The sequence below is a fragment of the Microcebus murinus genome, chromosome 3 (assembly GCF_040939455.1).
Source record: "Microcebus murinus isolate Inina chromosome 3, M.murinus_Inina_mat1.0, whole genome shotgun sequence".
NCBI lineage: Eukaryota > Metazoa > Chordata > Mammalia > Primates > Cheirogaleidae > Microcebus > Microcebus murinus.
This window is the reverse complement of record NC_134106.1, coordinates 11,726,878-11,751,384: the sequence shown is the minus strand read 5'-3', so window position 1 is coordinate 11,751,384 and position 24,507 is coordinate 11,726,878. Positions and strand designations below refer to the sequence as shown.

Here is a 24,507-nt window from a genome sequence, read left to right as displayed (position 1 = left end):
GATTCTTTAAAGTTCATATTAAAGTGTTCTCTGGCACACGCTCAGGTTGGGCTAAGTGCTACTTTTCTTGGGATCCTAATCACACTCGCCTCACCCTGCTTCCATGCTCAGGTTTGCTGGGTTGTCTGTCTCTACTAGCCTGAGAGATCTTTGAAGGAAGAGACCTCATGTTCAGTTTTGTATTCCTAATACCTAGAATGGTGCTTAGCTCTTAGCAGGCCCTCAATAAATAATTGTTGGTCTAGGAATAGGAGAGTAAGGAGTGGCATAAGAGATTATGGGGTTAGGACACAGTAGATGATTTTTCCATCAGAGAATATGTCAGTTCATAAACTTGATTCAGCAGTAGGGGTCAAATGGCTCTTTCCTGAGTATCTATAGAAATCTATAGTGTCTATGGAAATCATTCTTTGTTTTTATCTGGTGAAGGCTAAGTATTTGAATTGAGAAAAAGAAAGTATTTGTATGACAGTTATTCAGCAAATCTGACTTGTGAATGACTTTTGTATGGGAGGCACTGTGAAAGGACAGGTACTAAGCATGAATATAAAAGCAAAACCTTGGGAACAAACATTCTTTCTGGAAGCAGAGCAGTAATAATAAAAAGGTGATTAATTTGGCATTATCACTACTAGCTATGTTATTTTTTCCTCTGCCTGTTAATATGATGTTGTGAAAATTAAATAGAGAAATATATGTAAAACTGCTGTAAATTGTGCTGTAATGCTCTACAATTTAAGGTGGTTGTCTTTTTATTATTATCTTTGTCTTCAGTATTTCTTGCTGATTATTTGATTCCTTTGAAACAGTTTGATGCTTATATATTTGATAAAGAACTCCAGTGATTTTATAGTAAATAAAAAAAGTATGTCATTGCTAATGCAATTTTATAAAAAATGATTATGAGAATTAGATTCTGTACCAGAGGCTTTTACTTTAGAACATATGAGAAATATGTAATACTTGAGCTTACTGTCACTTTTCAATTTTAGGTTGACTGTGCATTGTCACTTATTCGACTCGGAATGGAGCGGAGTATTCCTGGTTTGCTCGTTCTGTGTGATAATTTGGTTACTCTGGAAACACTGGTCTATGAAGCCGGGTGTGACTTAACCCTAACCCTGAAAGAACTCCAGCAGATGAAAGACATTGAAAAACTAAGATTACTGATGAATAGTGTAGGTTGTATTTTAACTTTCTTTTTAAGCATTCCCTCTGTGCTTTGATTACTGTGTGTCTCACACCAAAGATGAAATGTCTTCCAGGCCTGAGAACTTAGTAAATAAAGGACAGTTTCTTGACTTTTTCAAAATGAAATGTTATAGATAAATTACTAAAAATGCAAAAAAACTATTTTAGCTGTTTTTATACCTTGTTTGCCGTTTATTCAGACCCATCTGTATAATTTGTAATTTTTTTTCCTTCTTGTTAGGCATATTTCTAAACTAGCTGGTCATTCTAGTAACCCTGTTTTTAATCTTTCACTGAGATAAAATTCCCAATTATATATTTTAAGGACTGAAAAAAAAAGTACTGAATTTCAGAGGGCTGAGGGAAGAAAATATCTTGGCTTCAGGGTTGGTATGTTTAGGAGAATTTTCCTAGCCTTTCTTAGATTATTCTTAGGTCACCCTATATTTTATCTGGTTTCTACTCTGGCCACTGAGTCTAGAGGCAAAGAATGACACTGCTGTGGTGCTGGGAGCTGTCAAACAATGCTCTTTCTAGTCCGTTGCTCTTTGGCAGCCTAGTTTGAATGGGCTGAATGAAGGGACAGAATCACAGCTGCCTGCCAGGTTCTTTCTCCCTTGACACTTTCACTATCTTCCATCCTCCCTCCCTCTCCTTCTCTCTCTCTCTCTTACACTCTCACTCTCACTTTCTTTTTCTATCCCTGTCTTCCATGTCCCTCTCATCATCTCTCATCATCTCTCTGCTCTTGTATTAATCCTTTTGTCTCTCCCTTTGTCCTTACGTTCCCTTTCTCTTTCTCTCATTTGTTTCTTTCCCCAATAATCCACCCAGTGAAAACGGACTTGTCTTTTATTTTGGACTTTTCTTAAGAGATTTAGGTTTATCTCTTGGGATAATTAAGAGAAGTGATTGTGGAATTTTAGAGATATTTAATAAAATTATCTCTGTCGTTTGGAATTTTGTACAGATAGATATAAAGGGACAAAACAAAACCACGAGGATGAGGAAAAAGATTGGGAAGATTCTAGGCTTTTATACATGAGGCTTCATTGTCAGATTGCTTCTTTTTTAGAGCTTCTTTGTTTATCTGTCTATCTCTGTCTGCTTTTTTCTGTTTCACTTTTTCTGTTGTTTTAAGGTCTCTCTCTCTCTCCTTCTCTTTCTATCCCTCTCTCTCTCTCTGCCTCTTTTTACACACACACTTTTTGGGCAGACCCTCTCTTTACTCTGGAGGATCTCATGACTGAGTAGTAGTGGCAACATGTTTGTCTTCTAGAGCTGAGCTTAGGTTCTTTGGAAGGCCAGATTGATTATGGTCCAAAGAGATGGGCCACCGTGATATTGCTGCTATTAGCACCACTAGCCAACAGGTAGCAGGTGATTCATTTTCCTGCTACCCTCAATCCACAAATGAATGGTGGGCTGGAGGGCCTGCTTTAGGGACTGTTGGACTTTCACTGTTTAGCATCAGTCTGATTATCTGTAAGCTTTAGAACCTGTTATCTGGTATAATAAGGTATTTAATTTAATGTTTGTTTGTTTGCTTTGGTCAATTATACTTTCAGTGTTCTGAGGACAAATATGTGACAAGCGCCTACCAATGGATGGTTCCCTTTCTTCATCGCTGTGAGAAGCAGTCTCCTGGTGTGGCTAATGAACTATTAAAAGAATATTTAGTAACTTTAGCTAGAGGGGACTTAACATTTCCCCTGAAGATATTTCAGCATTCCAAACCAGATGTAAGTAGAAACTAACTTCTTAAAATTCTGTGTGCTTTTTTTCCTACAGAATTAATTTTATTTATACATTTTTATAATAGGCTTCACAAGTAATTTCCCTTTAAACAGAAAAAGGGATAGTTGTCATTTTATTCTTTAAAAGTGTTTTAAAAGTGTAGCCCAAAATTTTTTTGAAAGTTCATAAAATTTTGTTTATTTTTATTAATTCCAATGTTTGTTTATTAGTACTATATACTATTCTTGCTGAATAGGCACTTTACAAGTGTTAACTCATTTACTCTTTAGAACAATCCTATGGGGTAGACACTTTTACAATTGTTATATAAAGTGGCTAGGTAATTGCCCAGGGTTACACAGTAAGTAGAGGAACTTGGATTCAAACATAGTGTTGCAATTCTATAACTGTGTCCCTAACCATTGTACCTTATGCTATCATTACTAGAGTAGGTTCTGCCCTCAAGGACCTTCAAAATAGTTATGAAAATCTTTAGGTTTTCATAAGGACATCTTTAATTATTTTTAAGATCTCATATTTGTTCAAGACTACTATGTTTATAGCTTTGTACTTTTAAAGGGTGCAAATGGTTGTTCAGGTTTACTGGTAGTAAAGTCATTTTGTTAAGGGCACCATACTTTTGCAGTGTCAAAAACTTCTTAATTTAGCCACTGATCAGATGTGCTATTTCAAGAGATAGTGGCTCTTTTCCTATTGGAGGGGTCTCAAGCAAATTGGCACACTCACCTGAGGCACTGACTTTGTAGTGAGGTTGAAAACATTATGTTGGTGTTCAAGCAGAAGCCATTTAGGACTTCTTCCAGTTCTAAATTCTGATTGAGTTTACTTCTTTGCCCTGCCTTTGCTAGTAATGTGAAATGTGATAAGGTATATGGCCACAGACCAGTATAATCAAAATAGAAAGGGAAGCATTGCTTAATCTTAGATAATTTTTTGGTTTCTAAAAGGGCAGTCTGTCAGAAATACATCTGTTCACTGGCTATTTAAAATTTTCTATCTTCTCATAAGCAGTTTGCACTTAGTATCCTGATTTTCAAATTTGGGGTGGTTTACTGTGAGCCCAGGGTGGGTTGCTTATGGCAGCAGAATACTATGAGAATCAGGATGGATTGAATATGAATGTTTTATGAGGAGAAAGAAGCGACTTTAAATTCTTTCCAGATTTCTTATGTGTGATACTTCTTCTTTGCAGAGTCTTGTAAATCCTTTGTATGTAGTCAGCTTTTTGTTGTTTTTACTTGGTGATTTAGCATGTGCCTTTTGAATAAAACATATAGCCATTTGCCTTTGTTGAAATAAGCAAACATCACAGCAGAGAACAATGATGTTGCTGGGTTCTTCCTTTCCAATCAAACCTCTGTATTTCTCTCAATGTTAGCTTCCTCCGACACAAATTTGACCATGTCGTGATCTATGGATAGTATTCAGTGGCTTACCATTGCTGACAGGGTAAACAGTAGGCTCTCTAGAGTGGCTTGGGAGGTTCTTTGCTGTCTGCTTCCAGTTTGCCTGTTCAGCCTTATTTCTCTTCTGGATGCAGTAGGGCACTCACACTGAACCTCATGGCACCCTGTTAGGTTCATTTATGGCTTTCTCTGTGTTGGGGGCTCTTTCTGTTGTTTGGAATGGTGATCCCCTTTTCCTTCACTTAACAAATACCTGCCTCTCCTTCAGGGTCCTGCTCTTTAAGATTCTCTCTGCTGTGAAACCTGTGACATCTGTGTGTGATGACAGGTCTTCGTACCTGCCTCTGTTATAGCCTCATCACACTGTTACAACTATTTGTTCACGTTAGTCTCTCCCTCCCTTTGTTTTCCGTGTGTATCCTCTATGTCTTATTTACCCCTGTATTACCAGGGCATAGCATGGTGCCTAGTAGAGAGCAAGTGCTCAGTAAATTTTGGCAGTACAAATGAATGAATGATTGCAACAGGTGTTGCCATAAAAATACAGAGAGGTGAATCTCTATGTGAAAAGATTTTCTTTGGAAATAATATACAAGAAGTAGGATTGCAATCCTGAACATGCAAACAGACCAGAGTAGTATATGGTATGTCTGGAGAACAAGGGGAAAGGTTGGGGTTTATTGGGGAACGAGGAGGTTATGCAACTTGTTTTGAAAGAAAGCTTACTGCTACTGACAGCGTTATAAGAGTTGTTGAGTTCTGATTGGCGATTGTTAGTAGTTGCTAGGTAGGATTTGTAATCTTGCCGTTACATTTAGGCCCCTGTTGTTTTAAATTGGGTTTGTGAGACAGTTTTTGAAATAGGCAAGTGTTCTTGTTTAAATGGCTAGCTGTCCTTTAGCTGCTAGCTGTCATCGTGTGATTTATATAGTAAGGTGCAGACTTATATAATAAGGTGCAGTTTGGAAAAATTTCTTAAGCTAGTTCCTGTAATTGGGCAAATTGTGTGTGAAAGCCCTGCCTTTATAGCCTTCCCTGGTTTCATTTGCCAGGGTTTGACAGTGACTCTCTTTTCAATCTTAGAATTTTCACACTGGGTTTCATTGTGATGCTATGGATCACTTGATTACATTTGTTTGCTTTACTAGGATTGTTCTGGGAGCATTGTTTGAATTTTACTTGATTGTTTACAAAGAGAATGTACCTCAGATCTGCCATGAATCATGCACAAAGTATTTTTAGTAATGTACCAGGAGCAATGATTTCTGTATTGGACAGCTTAGACTGCATTAACAAGTTCTGCTGCATTAACAGATGACCTCTAAATCTTAGTAGCTTTCAAAAGCAAACATCCATTTCTCACAACTCTCATGTCAGCTCTGGTTGGGCTTCTGCTCTGTTCCATGTCTTATTCATCTGGGGACTCAGGCAGAAGGAGCAGTCCCCTTTTTGAACTTGTGGCACATGAAAAAAAACTTTATAGCTTTGGCTCAAAAGTTGCCCACGTTACTTCTTCACATTTCACAGGACGAAGAAAGTCTTATGGCCACCTGATGTTAATAGGGCAGGGAAAAATAATCCTTTCCTAGGAAGAGGGGAGTGAATACTTTGGAACCTTAATACAGTTGACCAGACGGACAGTGATAACGAAACGGTCTCGAAACATATCCCTGCGCTACCACTGTTATCTCATGTGCCTTAACTTTCCTCTTTTTAATAACATCCTGAAGCACTCATCTCTGACTTTAAGCTGTTGCTCTTTGATTGAATATCCCCTTGGAAAATGAAACTTTTGAAGAAACTTGGGCTAGTTCTGGATAGGGATGGCTTGGGAACAAAATTACTGCCTTCACATATTGTTCTCTGTCTTTGAGACTAGTAATGTTCAAATGTATCTGTGTGTCAGAACCATGTGTATTTTTTTTAAATAGAGTTTTTAATGCTCAATCCAGATATGATGGATTAGAATTTAGGGGATGTAGAGTCCTGGAATATGCATTTGACAGTTTGTATCCAGTGATTCTGATGTAAAACCAGGGTTGGGAACAATTGTTTTAGATTCCTATTTCTTTCTTTCTTTTTTTTTTTTAGATTCCTATTTCTTCTTTTAACAAATGGGAATTCACTACACATCGTAGCTTTGTTAGGTTCCATCTTTTTAGTTTGTTTCTGATTACATATATCAGTGAGAATATTTATTAATAGTTTAAAAATGATATTTCTATTTAATATTTATTGTAGAACATTTTGAAAACTAAGAAAAACATTAAGATGAAAATAAATTTTTGTTTTTGGCAATATCATTGGCTAGATATTCTGAAAATGTTACCACTCTAAAATATCTAGAAGTGCTCACTAAAATATTAATTTAAGAATGTGTTTACCTGCATAGCTGAACTTTAAGAAAGTAAGGGACATTCCTACTGGTCAAAAGTGAAGAGGGTGGTGGAAGTCAGAGAAATACTCCTGACAAGGAGGGAGTGGCTATTTGGCATGGGGGTTGGAGTCCTGAAAGCCTTGAGAGGAACGAATTTAACACTGATCTTGAGATAGAAGATGAAGACTTTAAAGCCATGAGTTAGAAGTGAGATCTGCCAGAAGGCAGATTATGGGTGGGCTGGTCAGTTGACTGGACGGGCCATCAAGCTGATTCTGGCCACTTGCTTTAGCCTCAGAGTTGCTACTACAGCCATGGCCCATCAGTCACAGGGATTCAGCAACTGCTGTAGGCTGAGAATTGGACCCTAGAGAAGACATACCAAGCTAAAGAATGAGAGTCTGAAGTGGACCAAAGCTTTAGCAGCTCAGGATGAAGTTGAAGAGTACCACCTGCAGAGAGAGAGTTCAAGGCCAAGGAAGCTGTGGCATTGGGATCCCATTGAATTGGAGACCCGGGAGATGACCATCTTCCAGACTTATTTCCAACAGGACAGAGATGAACTCTTGGATAACCCTCTTGGCCTTTGGAACATCAGCCAGAACTCCATGAAAACTACTGCATAAATGGATAGTAGAAGAAAGAAGTGCCTGTTCCATGGATTGGCATGTTATGTTATATCATGTCATGGGATTTATGCCTAAGTAGTCTGTTCAAAACCATTAAGCTACCATACTATACTGCATTTTTAATCTGGGATATTTTAATTAAGGCACTATCAATCAGACATGAGTATAAATGATTCCTTCAGGGTGGGTCCATAAATAATACTCAAGGATGTACTTCATGAAGACAAAAATTACTTCCAAAAAGAAAATAGTGAGATATAAGAGGGAATGAGGAACAGAGGGGGAAAAAGAATTATACTCAGGAAACTTAGTAAATAGTCAAGTATGCATGTTACTTTGTTTATTACATTTTTATTCTGAACTATAGCACATTGTGATAGGCAGAATAATGGCCCCCAAAGATGTCTATGTCCTAATTCCTGAACCTGTGAAAATGTCACCTTACTTGCGAAAAGGGACTTTGCAAATTTGATTAAATTGAGGACCTTGAGATGGCAAGATTATCCTGAATTATCCAGGTGGGCTCAGTCTAATCCTATGAGTCTGTAAAATTAGCAAATCTTTCCTGGCTGCGTCAGGGAGACTGACTACTATAGAACTGTCAGAGAGATGCAAGGTTGCTGGCTTTGAAGGTGGAGAGGCCGTGAGACAAGTAGTGTGGGTAGCCCCTGGAAGCTAGAAAAGGCAGGGAGATGGATTCTATTCTAGAGTGACAGAACACAGCCCTGCTCATAATTTTAGCTCCGTCAGACCCATTTAGTGTTTCTGACCTACAGAACTGTGAGATAATAAATTTGTGTTAAGTCACCAAGTTTGTGGTAATTTGTTGTAGCAGCAGTAGAAAACTAATGCAGCATACCTATAAAAATTATTCCAATTTGAATTCTAAGAATTATTCCAATTTGAAGTCTCACCAACCAAGTATAAGGATGCCTGTTTCTCCACAACTTTGCAGACAGAATTTGTTGCTTCAAATCCATTTCTCCAAATGGATCTCTCCAACTAATGAACTAGAAGATCCTGGGCTTTTAAGGAGTGGCCCTGTACCTTGGGGCAGGTTGTGATTCATAAGTGCACCGGGGGCAGGTTGTGGGGGTCGAGAATCTTGTCTGGAAGTCTTCCCAGAGGCCTTTAGAATCTCAGGCCTTTGTCTTCAGAAAATCTCCCTTTTCTAGGAAACAGTTCAAAATGTTAAGTACCGTGTTTCCCCGAAAATAAGACCTACTCATAAAATAAGCCCTAGCAGGATTTCTAAGCATTTGCGCAGTATAAGCCCTACCTCGAAAGTGAGACCTGGTGATGGGCATGGCTACGCAGCGTATCTGCACAACCCCTGCATTTCATGGCAAAGCGGTAAAGAAGATGAGCAGCCCTTCTCATCTGCCCCATGAGAGCTCTGTTGCTCAACATGAGTGATTGGGGCCAATGGTTCTAAAGGAAATAGAGTCGCAAGAAATTCAGGATGGAATTCGGAGTTTGGAGAGTTATGATGATGTTCCAGAAGAAGACAACTTAACTATATTTGAATCAGTGTAGATTGTTGTACCATATTTAAAAAAATAACACACCCCCTGAAAATAAGCCCTAGGGTATCTTCTTGAGGAAAAATAAATATAAGACCCTGTCTTATTTTCGGGGAAACATGGTAGTTAGTTAAGGGAGAGGATTATATAGGGGTCATTGAAATTTGTTCAGTGGGGGCGTCAGTTACACTAGGACATTGAACATAAAAGTGGCTCTTTACTATCCCCGTGAAGGAAGGATAGCAAACAGGGAAATCAAGTAAGACATCAAGGACTTTGGCTTCTATTTCAGATGGTTTCCCAAATTGTTCCTTGACTAAAGCTGGTTTTAGTGTTTTCATCTTCCTGGGGTGTTTTCTTACCATATGTGAGTTTTTAATTACTGTGTTTTTCCTTCAGTCCCTTCCATTCGTCTTGAACGTGAAACTCCTCAGCAGGATTGTGAGAGCCTGTGTTGCTTAATTTAGGATCTGAAGACAATTGCCTGGATTTGAGTCATAGCTTTTACCACTTGCTATCTCTGTGACCTCAGGCAAATTATTTGATCTCTCAGTGCCTCAGTTTTTCTTTTATGTACAATGGGAATAGTACTACTAAGTAATCTTATAGGGTTGTTAGGAGGATTTACAAATTAGTGCATGCATGTAGAACACTTAGAAATGGTACATGGCACCAAATAAGAAAATAGGAAAACTTAGCTATTTTTATTAATTTTTAACTACTTACTTTTATTGTTCCCATCTTGTCCCAGTTTCACCAGTTAGTCACTTGGCAACCTTGGATAACTCTTTGCCAAATGTTAATGTAAAATTAATGATAGTTTTTATACTATATTGTTTAGGGAATAATGACAAGAATAAAAGGTCTGTACAAGTGCAGTGTAAATGCTTTTTATTTCTGAATTTTTTATCTGCTATTGGTTGAATCCACAGATGTGGAACGCACAGATACGGAAGGCCAATTGCTAAATGTACCTTGAAGAAATATATCTAAGTCCTTTACTCAGCTGCTTCAGAAAACTTCGTTTCTCTGGTTACCTTGAAGATTTGTTTCTTACATCCATTAATTTGATTTTTTCTGAGAAAATGCCTTTGTTTGGTAACTTTTCTCCATCACTTTCCTCCTTGTTTGTGTTTAGTGGAGAGTTTCTACTAAAATGTTGAAAACCAGCAGGCTATTATTATAGAAATTATCTTAAACTTAATTTTTTGTTGAAAGAGCTGTAAGAAAATAGTTTGAACTTTTATTTGGTTTCTGTGGTGCCTTTTACATAAACAAGGAACCAACTGGTTATTTTTTTACTTCAGAAAATATTCAAAGAATAGTAATCTGTGGTTTGCAATGTGAAATGGTGTGTCCTATATAAAGTGTATATAGTAGCCATCTTTCTGCATTAGAAATGAGTATATTCTGTGATTTGCATATTATTGTATTATAATTGGACCTCTTTTGAATAGAATGAATGTCAGTACTGTAATGTTAAATGAATAATATATAATGCATGCTGAAAAATAATAGATTCCAACATCTTTGAATATTAGTTAAGGAATTTTATATATTTTTGTAATTGAAACACATAGAATTTGGCTTTAGGGTTAGAAGTGTTTTTAATGAATTGCCTTTTTAATCCACTGTGTTTCTTCTATCTACTTTATCTTGAATGGGTCATAAATTGAAGAATCTGTTTCAGTAGATGCAAAGCTTACGGGTTATAAAATATCTTTTCTAGCTGATTCCCATAATTAAAATGTGATTTCATTTAGAATTATTAAAGACCCCAAAAGTCTGTAAGCTAAAGAAAAATCAAGATTTGTTTCTACATCTGATTAATTGCACTGTTTAATATTCTATTGACATTAGAACTGGAATATGGAAAAACTGATTATAAATCCATTGATATTTTGTTCAACATACTTTATTTTCTCTAGCTACAGCAAAAAATTATTCCTGATCAGGACCAACTGATGGCAATAGCACTAGAGTGCATCTATAACTGTGAACGACATGACCAGCTCTCTCTTTGCTATGACATATTAGAATGTCTGCCACAAAGAGGATATGGGTAAGGATCCACAGTATGCCAATCTTATTGTGCCTTTTTATTCTTAAAACAAATGTGTTTTTTCTTCCACTGTTCATCATAGAAAATTTTGAGACCTTGAGTAAAAATATAAAGAAGAAAATGAAATCATCGTAGTCCTGTTGCCTAGAGAAAATTTTTTTGTTTTTCTACCAATATATGGCAAGTTCTGTTTTGTTCTGCTATAATTACAATTGTACTAAATTTTGTCAAACTTGTTAATTAATTTTCCATTGAAAAATAAAAATACTGCTGCCACCACCACAAGAACTACTTTTTAGAAGTGTATAGGTAGTAATTTCTCTTTCTTTTGTGTTTTTTAATTAAGCATTTTTCATATTTATGGGTTAATTTTATTTATTCTATGAATTATTTAATCTTGGCCCTTGTCTATACTAATCCTTTAAAATAATGATGTATGAATATGTGTAATTTCTAACTGCTTTTATGTTTAAGTGGAAATGTATATAATGTGGTTGTGTATTATTTAGTTGTGTGCAAATCAAATTTGTATTTTCTCTTTGGAAGTCAGATAACCATTATTCCTTTAATCCCCCTTGTAAATCTAGTATATATTATAAATTTCTCATCTGGAGAAGTTAATAACAGCACATGACAGAGCACTGAATGAAAAATTAGCAGACCTGTTTCTTAGCTTTCTTGACTTTTAACCAAATCACTTTACTTCTCTGGCCGCCAGTTTTCTCATTTGCAAAATCAAGTATTTACATAGGAAGGCCTGTTTTTTCTTTCTCTTTTCTCCTTTATTTTCCTTTCCTTTCAAGGAAATTTTCATTTTTTGTGAAGCAAATGAGAGAGCAATCATGAATTTTGCAATGTACTGTGAAATAATTATACACGAAGTCATTAATGGTACTGAAATCAGGTGAATGATTTTGACAGGATATTTGCATGATACCAAAGTATTACCCCATGACTATATATATGTATATATATATATATATATTTTTTTTTTAATTTCAAAGGTGAGGGTTCGCATTTATAAAGTCGAGGTCTGAGTACTATCATCTTAACCACATTACTAAACATGGCACCTGACATAAGTGCTTCCTGATGTGATGTGGTATGAAGCACCCATCACAGCTACCTTAAAAACATTCTCGATAAAATTGTTTACCCTGATTCTAATCAATTCTTTAGGCTGAACTTCTAGCTTATAGTTAATACAGCAAATAGACAAATTAAATAACACCATGAAGGAAGCAGTGAGATAAATACAGAAAATACAGAATGTGGAGCATTTTACAATTCCATTGGTCTTTTTTTTTTTTTTTTGAGACAGTGTCACTCTGTTGCCCAGGCTAGTGTGCCATCGCGTCAGCCTAGCTCACAGCATCCTGGATTCAAGCGATCCTCCTGCCTCAGCCTCCCGAGTAGCTGGGACTACAGGCATACACCACCATGCCTGGCTAATTTTTTCTATATATTTTTAGTTGGCCAATTAATTTCTTTCTATTTTTAGTAGAGACGAGGTCTTGCTCTTGCTCAGGCTGGTTTCGAACTCCTGACCTTGAGTGATTCTCCCACAGCCTCCCAGAGTGCTAGGATTACAGGTGTGAGCCATCGCACCTGGCCTCAATTGGTCTTTTAACTTCAAAAAGTTAGTGTCATTTAGGAAAATAAATTATTGGCAGGATGGGGAGGTGCTATTTTAAAATAAAGGAGTCCAAAGGGACATGACCCCCTTCTATTAATAATTTTTAAGTACAATGTGTGAAGAAACTTAGAGTCATGGCAGCTGTTTGCTTCTCACCTTTCCCAGTCTTTGGATACCTGCCTTCAAAAAGGAAATACTTTCATAAAAAATAACTTTTCATAAAAAAATAACTTTTTTTTTTTACTTTACTGCCTTCTTTAACACATTGACTGCCACATTAGAAAAAGTCCCCCACCCCCCGGGGGCATGGTGTTTTATTACGAAAATAGAATAAAAACTTCAAAAACAAAATGATCCTTTCTAATTTAATGCAAAATTTGTTATTTTTTGTATTCTGTGGGTGAATTATATGCAACTCACACAGAGCTAGAATCAATTTTTATGCTGCATGCCAGTTGAGTGTGTCTGTATGTGACTTATCACTTACTTACTCAATATATATATATGTTTTGAGCATTGAGTCTTCATATGCTTCACGAGGCCCCAGGCTCAAAACTAGCATGAGTTAAATACAACTCACATGGCAGTTAATGTGTTCAAATACTATGCTCATGTTATTTTTGATTTTGCAATTTTAGATCATTATTGACTTTCTTTCAAAGTGCTAGGATTACAGGCGTGAGCCACTGTATCCGGCCCTTTGACTTCCTTTTATGGAAATCCTTTCCCTTCTCCCATATCCACTTCTCTTACCATTTGTTTCAGTGTTTCCATCATCATAAGTATGTAACTATTGTTCACACAGACAGAGCTAGGTATCATTATATTTCCTTTTTATACAACTTTCTTTTTTGCATTGAATAATTTCCTCTTTTGTTGTTTTCTTTGTTTCCATTTATCACTTTCATACTTGTGACACAACTGTAAAACTCCTTTCAGTGGTCAGAAATATTTAATAGTCTCTCCATTTCTATCCTTTCTTTCTTTCCTCTCCTCTCCCTCTCCCTCTCCCTCTCCCTCTCCCCTCCCTCTCCCCTCCCCCTCTCTCTCCCCTCCCCTCCCCCTTCCCCTCCCCCTTCCCCTCCCTCTCCCCCCCTAATTCCTTTTGAAAAATTCTTCTTAGAATTGGTATGAATAAGTTGTTCTCTATGTCTGCTGTACAGCTTATTATCCTGGGACTTGTTTGCCCCTCTCTTGTGTTGCATAAGGCATTTGTGTTGCATAAGGATTTCTTATCTTCTTTCTTCACTTTCCTCCTGTCATTTTGATGGAATCAATCTCCAGTAGCTTCCTGTCAAAGATTTCATGGTAGCTATTTTTTTTTAGACTCTCACATGTCAGAAAAATACCATAATTGGACACTTATACTTGATAGGATGTTTAATTGTTCATGGAATTGTAGGTTTATAATCCTTATCCTGTTAGTTTTGAAGGTACTGCTCTGTCTTTTCCTTCCAGTATTGTTCAGAAGTCCAATGCCATTCTCAATAATAGTACTTTATATATGGTTTTTTTTCTTTTGTAGACGATTTCAGTATCTCTTCTTTATTTTCAGTGTTTTGGAATAGCACAATGATGTGTTTTGTTTTTAACCTAGATTTGTTTTGGTGTTTGTTGAATGGTCTGTTTCATTCTGGAAATTCATAACCTTCAAACCTCTGAGATCTCTCTTTTTACCATCTTACTCTTTTCTTTCCTTTCTTTTTTCCTCCTTTCCTCCCTCCCTCAAACTATTGTTCAAATGTTAGGTCTCTTGAATTTATTATTTAATTATAGTTCTTTTATGTTTATGTATTTGTTTACTGCCCTTTTTGTTCTGTTTCCCATCTTTTGGTCTTTTGTTAAATGATCTGGGATAATTCTTCAGTTTTATCTTCTAATCCATCTTTTGAACTTTAAAATTTATTTTGGCTTTCTAATTTAAATTTCAAGAACTTTTTCTTGTTCACTCAAAAAAGAATCCTAGTCTTGTTCCACAGATGCATAGATGCATTTTCTTCTATTCTTTCCAGTACCTCCAACCCCTCTGATCTCTTGACTTTTCATATTTGGTTTGTTTGCATGTCTACCTTCACTGTTAGGGATTTTCCTGCCTGTCTGCTGATTCTTGGCCATTAATTGATGTTTAAGGCACTAAAAAGCGTTTGTAGAGAAAGCATTTGTATAGAGCAGGCTCATTTCCTCATGAGACTAACTGTAACAGGGTCAGGAAAGGACATTTATTAATATATTGGTGGGACTCTAAAATGTTCATATATGTATGTTTTATATTCAGTTAATTTCCTTAGTGTGGAATCTTCTGATCTTTTTCTGGGATGAATCAGTCTAGACGTAAACATTTTTGGAGGAGAATTGGGCTCAAGTGCCTTAAACACCTTTACTTAATTCAGTATGGTAGCTCTTCACCTTTTACAGCTGTGCCTAGCAGTTTGGATGCAGAGCATTAGCCAGAGAATGAAGTTCCTCTGTTCTTTCAGGTATGGGACAAAGAATTGACTGGCTGTGTGAGATCAGGGATGATAAAGGTGTGTGTTCACATGTGTCTCCAATTTTGCTAATTATAAACCTTCAAGCTGTCCTGCTTTCAGTACAGCTTTGGTTTTCAGAAGTATCTGGTGCTTCTAGTTACTTGGCTTTTTTTGCTTTTGACATATGTGTATTGGCTTTCCCTAATGCTGGTACTTGTGTCACAGATTTCTTTGCTTTGTTGAGTCTGTTACCACCTTGTTTGCGTCTTCCATGTCTTGTTTCTATCTCTGATCTGCTGTCATCTCCTTTCTCATTCTCTTTGTGCATTTCTCATTCCTCCTCTTCTTCCTTCCATTCTTTTTTGTTGTTTAATTTACTACGACTTAAATGGCGTTTTGGAAAAGAGTGGAGTTAAATGTACAGGTTCAGTCTGCCATATTTAATTGGAAGGCCCTTTATTTCCATGTTTCAATGATCTGTGTTGTCTTTTTTGACAAGCTCAAGCCTTCTCATTGTAATGTTTGCAACTAGACTGCCAGTCTTATCTCAGTTTGATCTCTTTTTTTTGGTAAGTTTATATTCTCCCAGTGATTAGTTTATTTTTAGTGTTAAAATAGTTGTTATTTAACAAATGGTAAATATATATGTAAACACTTGCTGTTTAAGAAATGAGCAATCACTTATTTAATCTAATTAAATTTTGTGCATCTTACCTAGGCAGCATATTTCATTTAGCTAAAATAAATTTGTTAGTCATTATGTTTGTGTCAGTTCACAAAGGACACTGTATTCTTTAATATGTATGATATTTATTACAGATAAAATGATAATTAAATGATACAAATAAAATGATATAAAATGATAATTTAAACATTTCTGAATGAGTATATTAATAGAAATTAGTTTTGATGGATGACCGTCTGAAGGATTTTAAGTGGAATATACTCAATTCTAGTCCAAAGCCTAAAACTTGGTTTAAAAAGATTGTAATCTTTGTAAGTTACACTGAACGATTGTGAAATAGATTTTGATCAATCAGATTGACAATTTTAAATATAATGAAGCTTTTGTGTTCAAGTTATGACATTTCTGATTTTGTAAGTCTGGACAAATATTTGCATTTGGATTTCTTATTAATAAAATGCTAAGATCTTGCTGGAATTCAGTTGGAGCATTGTTCAGAAAACACCTGAGAGTTTCAGGTGTGATGGTTCTCAGTTTAGAGTGTTTGGGACACAGAGTTGTTTGTAGTGAAAGAGGGCTTTTATAGCAGTTGCTAAGCTTTTCTGTCATATTTCTGTATTCCCTTGCATGTGTGTTGTGCCGTACTTAATCTGCTCTACCAGCCACATCTTTATTAGTTTGTGATCTTTTTTGTGATAATATTTCCCCTAGTCCCCTGTCCACTGGCTTACTCAGAAAGGGTTGCTTTTTGTTTCCACTACCTGTTAGAATTATTGATATGAAAGATATATTTCTTCCTAGTTCCTTAATTTTGAAGTGAATGTGATTCTCTTGATACAGAGGGAGTGATTATATATGGAAAAACTTCCTTGAGTACATAGAATCCTAATGGAAACTTCAATTGCTTTTTAATTGCTTTTTTGCCTTTAAACAGAACTGAATTGAAAGTTCTTTAGAAAATAGTTGCATTTATCTGACTAATCTGTAACAGAGAATATTGTTCTATTTCAAGATTTCTTATCTTAATCTCTTGAGTTATGAAAAATGCTGAGTGAATTCAGAAATTTTACCTGGACAGTGCAATATTGTTATATGTTAAGTATAAGAGAAACACCATTCCTGTTTTTTCACTTAATTGTGTTTTATATTTTATTTTAAAAGCCACTACAAAAACTTAACTTTAACTTTTTTGTCTAATTCTTTAGTCAGAAGACAGAGGTAACCACAAATCTTCATGATATGGTAGACCAACTGGAACAAATTCTCAGGTGAGAAAAATGACAGTCTTTTGGGCTCTATGCTTATTAAGAGAGTTTATTTAAGAAATGTTACTTAAGTCTGCCTATTAGTCATATTTCCTCTTATTTGTTTGACTTTCTTGGGAGTGAATTTTCTTAGTAACTAATGCACCATTGTCTTATTATAGCAGAATGGTAGATTAATAAGAACATGGGCTTTGAAGACTGATAAATCTATGTTCAAATCTAGTCATTACCATTTACTAGCTGTGTGATGTTTGGGCCTAGGGTTTTCTTATGTATAATATCTATTAATAACTCTTGAGAATGTGAAATTAATACTAGATTAAATGTTTAAAATGTTTCACACATGGTAGGTACATAAAAAAATGTTAGTTCCTGCAGCAATTATTATATCTTGATCAGCAAATAATGTTTATTATACTCTTAGCTTTCTTTTTTAGGGAATAAAACATTTGACTGATTATTTGGATTATGTCAAACTATACTACAGCCCTCATGTAACTCTGCAGCAATATTCTTTATTGTCATAATGAAATATTAAACCGTCTCTTTTGGAGATTGAAATATGCTTAATTTGCCATTTAGGAAATCTAATATGTTTACTAGTATTTATTTTTATGTTTATATAAATATGTGCCTGTAACTTTTAAATATTATATTAAACATAAAATTTTAAGATAATAAACTTTGTACTTCCAACATAATTATAGGAATTATAGGCAATGATATTACTTTAGTATGTATGGTAAAGTATAATAATTTGGATTACAGTAATTAGGAATTTTATTCCTACAAATTAAAGGTTTTTGGTGTAAAAATATTTTAAGTTGTATTTAAGGGAACGGAATGTTTTTGTGTACCATATACGTGAGTTTAATGGAGAATTATTAATAACTGTTTGGCTTCCTCTTACCCCGATTCTTGTTACTACTCTATGTTCTGAAAGTTATACAGTTGTATTTCTTGAAAAATGTTTAATAAATCAGGCATTTCCTATTATAGATTGGCTTGTATCTGAACTACTAACCTCCCTAAAAAATTCAGTATATAGTTTGTCTAAAGGTTGGTGGGTTGAGTGAATATAGATTCATTCCTTACAAATCTGCATAGTTACCTCTGTTTGACTAATGAAACTGAGATAGTTCAAAGAGATAAGGTAAAATAAACATAATTTATTTTACCACTTTTGGGGTATAAACATGGGTAGTCCTGATAGTACATTATGTCCTCAGTACCTGAAGGAAGCAATAACACCCTAAAGGTTTCTGGATAATGCTTAGGTCTTTCACTGCTCAGCTTAATCTACTGAGCTTGTAAAATCAGAATTTATTATTCCTGTTCTACCTCATAGCTCAAGTACTTGATAAATATTTTAGTTTACATAATGTCAGGTAATCTGACCCATGAAACCTATGTTTATGAAGAGTTATTGAATTCCCTCCAGCCACTCTCTTTAGTACTGTGTTTCCCTGAAAATAAGACAGGGTCTTATATTTATTTTTCCTCAAGAAGACACCGTAGAGCTTATTTTTTTTTTTTTTTTTTTTTTTGAGACAGAGTCTCACTTTGTTGTCCAGGCTAGAGTGAGTGCCGTGGCGTCAGCCTAGCTCACAGCAACCTCAAACTCCTGGGCTCAAGCAATCCTCCTGCCTCAGCCTCCCGAGTAGCTGGGACTACAGGCATGCGCCACCATGCCCGGCTAATTTTTTATATATATATCAGTTGGCCAATTAATTTCTTTCTATTTATAGTAGAGACGGGGTCTCGCTCTTGCTCAGGCTGGTATTGAACTCCTGACCTTGAGCAATCCGCCCGCCTCGGCCTCCCAAGAGCTAGGATTACAGGCGTGAGCCACAGCGCCCGGCCCGTAGAGCTTATTTTCAGGAGATGTGTTACTTTCCCTTCAAAGCCTCAGCTTGCAGCACGCAAGGATGGCTGGGACCTGACAGGGGGAGCCGACCTTGTTGGTGGGGCTGCCCGCACCTTTCTAGTCACCTCTGGGATAGTAGCTGTCACGATGGGGCAGATAAAAAGGACTGCTCACCTTCTTTGCCGCTCTGAGGACGAAATACATGGGTTGTGCAGATACACTGCATAGCCACGCCCATCACTAGCTCTTATTTTCGGAGTAGAGCTTATATTGTGTAAATGCTTAGAAATCCTGCCAGGGCTTATTTTATGGGTACGTCTTATTTTCGGAGAAACACAGTAGTAGTCCCTTCATAATTTGAGATTTGGTGAGACAGACCAAGTGTATAAGGTGTTGATGATTGTGGAATGGGATATCTAAAGAAGATTCACATAAGACTGAGAGAATTTGTAATGTATCTTATATTTTTATAGAATGGATTCTTGAGGGAAAGTGAGCCTGATTTTCTTCCTGGGGTCTTCCAACTCTAAAACTCTTTGTTTATTGTTTTTCTAGTGGCCTTGTCTATAACAAAATACTAAATAGGATTGTTAAAAGTTACAATTGTATTGAAATTATAGATTTGGCTAATTTTACTGACTTGATGTTTTTAGATCATAGGAAAATTATAGAAAAGATTTTGAGATGAAGATATGTCATGCTTTTCTTAGTATGTTCCTTAGCCCAAGTATATTGTAGTAAAAGTCAGTGGGGAGATAAGGCTTGTTATATAATGATTAGATTTTTGTTTTGTTTCATTGAGAATTAAATTGATATTATATAAAAAATTGGGTCATGCTATATGAGGCTTTTTTTTTTTTAAGTTATCACTGAACTGTTACTTGTATGCTTAAGACTCTTACATTCTTTTCTTTTGGTAGCAAGATTTTTAAATAATTCTTTTTTCACTTACAGTGTGTCAGAGCTTTTGGAAAAACATGGACTTGAGAAACCAGTTTCATTTGTTAAAACCACTCAGTCCAGCTCAGAAGAGGCACGCAAGCTGATGGTTAGATTGACTAGGCTCACCGGGCGGAAGTGAGTAATAAACAAAATTAACTGATGCTTATATAAGATTTTTTTTTAAGTATTGCTCTTTTTTTTTGACAGCTTTATTTGATTGTAATTGACTAACAATAAACTGCACATATTTAAAGTGTAAGTATAATTGATAAGCTTTGATATGTGTATATATCCATGAAACCATCATTACAATCAACATAATGAATATATCCTTCACCCCTAAAAGTTTTCTCTTGGTCCTTTATAATCTCCTCCCTCCTTCATTTCCCCATCACATCCCCTCACCAGGGCTACCACTAATCTATTTTCTGTCCCTCTATATATTACTTTGCTTTTGTTTTTAAAATTTTGAATAATGAATCACACAGGGTACTTCTTTTTTTTTTTTTGTCTTTCACTCAGAATAATTATTGTTTTGATTCATCCATGTTATATAGTTTATTTCTTTTTTATTTGCTGAATAGTATTTCATTGTATGGATTTTTCACACCTTGTTTATCCATTCCCCTGTTGATAGACATTTGAGTTGTTTTGAGTTTTGGCTTTTTGAAATAAAACTGCTATGAATATTCAGGTACAAGTCTTTGTATGAATATATGCTTTCATTTCTCTTGGATAAATACCTAAGGATGGAAGGGCAAGATCACATGGTGAGTGGATGGTTAACTTTTTAAAAAACTGCCAAACTCTTTTACCAAGATTTTTTATCATTTTACTTTCTAACCAGTCTTGTAGGAGAGCTCCAATTGCTCTATATCCTCATCAACACTTGGTGTGGTCAGTCTTAGTAAAATTAGCTATTTGGATAGGTATCCAGTGGTATCTAATTTTGGTTTTAATTACATTTCTCTAATGAGTAATATTGTTGAACATCCTTTCATGTATTTATTTGTCATCTGTATATCTTCTTTATTTTTAAAATTGAGATAATTTTCATTTGGCTTCGAAAGTTTTCTTGTATATTCAGGATACAAGTGCTTTGTTAGATATATGCTTTGCAAAGATTTTCTGGCATTTATTCCCTGTCTTTGAATTCTCTTACCTGTGTCTTTCAAAGAGCATACTATTTTAAAGTTTGGTTTGTTGAATCATTTTTTTCCTTTTTTCGTTATGCTTTTGGTATCATATGTAAGTGGTCTATGCTGCAAAGTTTTTCTATTACATTTTCTACCAAAAGTTTTACTTTTACAGGCTCTACATTGCCTGTGTGTTTTGATGTTTTCCACCCTGTATGAGCTCAACACTGTTCCCTTTCCCCGTTTTCTTTTCCTGGCCTTAGGCAGTTTTATCCTAGGCATGTACCAACCTCTACTCAGCTGAGTGTTTGTGGGGACCCTCTGCAAGTCCTAGGAGTTCCTCTCCTTCCTGTTTCCTCCTCTCTGGTACTTTGTCCTGCATGTGCTCTATCAGCTTTGGTTCTCTGGAATCTCAGTTCTGCCTCTTCAATTCAGGGAACCCACATGTCTCTGCTTATATTTATCCCTCCTTGACCTGTGGCATGGGAAACTTTCTCAGGGAAGTAAGGTAGGGCAGTGTCAAGACTCATTCATTTGTTCTTGTCTCTCAGGGATCATCGTCCTTCATTGCCTGGTGTCTAGTATTTTTGTATAGTTTTGCTTGTTTCATGCCGGAGGATTAATCCATTTCTTGTTGTTTCATCTTTTCTGGAAGTAGAAGTTCCCCTTGAAGTGTGCCTTTCATATCTTCTCAATCCCTCTAAGGAAGTCACATTAAGAAATTATCTTGACTTGGGAATTAGATGACCTGGATTCTGATCCTTATTCTAAAGTATATTATTAAATTAATAAAATCATTACTGCTCAGTATATTTTTATAAAATGATCATACCATACCCATGTAGCCAGCACGTAAATGAAGACATAGTACATTACTATTATCTCATTGTAGGTTCCCCTGGGGCCAAGATTATAGTGTAAGTTGTTTGGAAGGTGATTCTATCCAAGCATTAGCAGGAGAATGGGGACTGAGACAGGGAAGAAAATGGAGACAGGACTGGTTGCATTACATAAGCAGGTTTACCACTGTGGACTAGGCCTCAGTACTGCTGCAGTCCTCTGGGAATTGTAGGTCTGCTCCTCTGCCATCTCATGGCTATCATTGTTTGATGCAGATTGGACGAGTGTTAGCTCCCTTACTCCGCCAGCAGAGCTAAGCATGCTGTTTTGGCAAGGGAAGCCATCAGTCAGGAGTCCTGGATGCTAAAGTAGGGTGCTGTCATGTGTATGGAAATCTGGCAACAGGGAGAACTGAGCGTATAAGGATTGTTTGTACTATAATTAGGGTTTTATAAGCCATATCACGTCTCTCCTAGTCATTATTTTCCTTCAAAACACTCTACATTAGCTTTCCCTCTTTTTGTTACTTTACATAAATGGAATTTTATAGTATACACACTTGTATGTAGCTTATTTCCCTCAACATTGTATTTGTGAGGTTCATCCATACTGTAGATAAAACATTAGTTTGATCATTCTCATCGTTGTACCGTATTACAATTTGTGACTATAACTCATTATGCATTCTATATTGATGATTATTTGAATTATTTCTCAGTTTTGGTTGTTCATGATACTACTGCTATGAGTAATTTTGTACTTATATGTCTTTTGGTATACGTATTTCTGTATTTCTCTTGAATACCTACCTAGGAGTGGAATTGCTAAATTATAGAATATACCTCAGTTGAATTTCAGGAAATTCTGCTAAACAGTTTTTCAAAATTGTTGTACTGGTATATATTTCTCTCAGCAATGTGTAATAATTACCTTTGTTCCACTACCTCACAAATATTTGATAATTGACTTTTTCTTTTCTCCCATTTTAAACATTTAGATTGGCATATAGTTGGATTTCATTGTTTTCTTAATGTGGATAACTGATGAAGTTGAGAACTTTATAGTAATATTTATATTATTTTTTATTTCTAGAAAGAAAAAATAAAATACATTAATTAATTAATATGAACAGAATATTTTTTTTCCTAAGGGAGAGGGTCTCACTCTGTTGCCCAGGCTGTGCAGTGGCCCAATCATAGCTCATTGTAACCTTGAACTCCTAGGCTCAAGGGCTCCTCCTGCTTCAGCCTCCCAAGTAGCTTGGACCACAGGTGTTTGCTAATTTTTTTTATTTTTTTTTTTGAGACAGAGTCTCATTCTATTGCCCTGGGTAGAGTGCAGTGCTGTCAACATAGTAACTCACAGTATATTCAAAATTCTGGGCTCAAGTGCTCCTCCTGCCTCAGCTTCCTGAGTAGCTGGGACTGTAGGCACACACCACAACATCTGGCTAATTTTTCTGTTTTTAGTAGAGATGGAGTCTAGCCCTTACTCAGGCTGGTCTCAAACTCCTGCACTTAAGCAAAGCTCCTGCCTCAGTCTCCCAGAGTGCTAGGATTACAGGCATGAGCCACTGCGCCTGGCCCACCCAACGAATTTTTACATTTTTTTGTAGAGACAGGGTTTTTGCTACATTGCTCAGACTGGTTTCAGACTCCTGTCCTCAGGTGATCCTCCCGCCTCAGGCTCTCTAAGTGCTGAGACTGCAGGTGTGAGCCACTGCACCCAGCTTAATCAGAGTACGTATAAAGGCTATGAGAGAGCTGATAGATTACTCTGTAGAAAAATTGGCAACACATTATGGATTTGAGAGCGACCCCATGTGTGTATAGGAAGGTTAGATTCTGGATTTGTCCCTCAGAGAAACTCTGGAAAAATGTAAAGAAGGCTGGGGATAAGCCTTCTCATCCACTAACCCGGAAGGATTAGGGTCACTGGCAGTAGGATTAAATGAAGACAACTTTTCAAGAACCTGTTAACCATATTTTCCCTACCTAATTTTGAGGATTTAGAGTTTAAACAGAATATTAAAAAATACAAACACAGTGGTAACAGACACTATTATATATTCTTATCTTTTAAGAGCTAGCTCTATCATATCATCTGACTCCAAGTAGAATTGAATTCTCCTTGCTGAAAATTCCCTAGTGTTTTGTATCTACTGCTCTTACTATTTTTCTTTTGTAACTATACTATACTACAACTGTACTATAGTCATTGACATATGCGCCTTAAGTTCCCTTCTAGATTATAATTTCTCCCGTGCAAGTGTTATAGCCACTATATGCCTCAAATGGGAACTTACATATTAGTGGCCCTCTCAGTAGTTATTAAATGAGTAATTTAGAAGGTTTCGACTATGTAAGTCTGAAGATTTCTTTATATAGCTACAAATCGATGGTCAAGATTTCCAAGATCATGATGACTCTACTCTAGAATTTACTCTTCAACAGGAAAGTCTTGCTGTTGCAGCTAGATTACCTATCATCCACCCACTGAGTTCCTTAAATACTTTGGAAGTCCTTGAAGTTAATTTCTACTCGTGGTGATCTACTTACTATGAATATGTAAGAGAATATGGCCCCTGTTTTCAAAGTAGTCAACTTGAGATGAATCTTAATTATTTTATGTATGCTTCCATGGCTTGTCCTTCAATACCTATAGAATATTCTTTGCATATTTTAAATGATGACAGATCTCAGCTAATCTGTTATAAATGCAA

At 36.0% G+C, this 24,507-nt stretch overlaps 1 protein-coding gene across 2 annotated transcripts in view; it reads left to right on the top strand.

Moving 5' to 3' along the window:
* Positions 1–24,507, top strand: part of NBAS (NBAS subunit of NRZ tethering complex) — a 328,315-nt gene that overhangs the window by 125,750 nt on the left and 178,058 nt on the right. For both annotated transcript variants that reach the window (XM_076000562.1, XM_076000561.1), the window contains exons 24-28: positions 993–1,178; positions 2,760–2,933; positions 10,813–10,946; positions 16,941–17,003; positions 19,822–19,944. In XM_076000562.1, the coding sequence (XP_075856677.1) occupies positions 993–1,178; positions 2,760–2,933; positions 10,813–10,946; positions 16,941–17,003; positions 19,822–19,944 (680 nt within the window). The remainder of the gene's footprint in view (positions 1–992; positions 1,179–2,759; positions 2,934–10,812; positions 10,947–16,940; positions 17,004–19,821; positions 19,945–24,507) is intronic.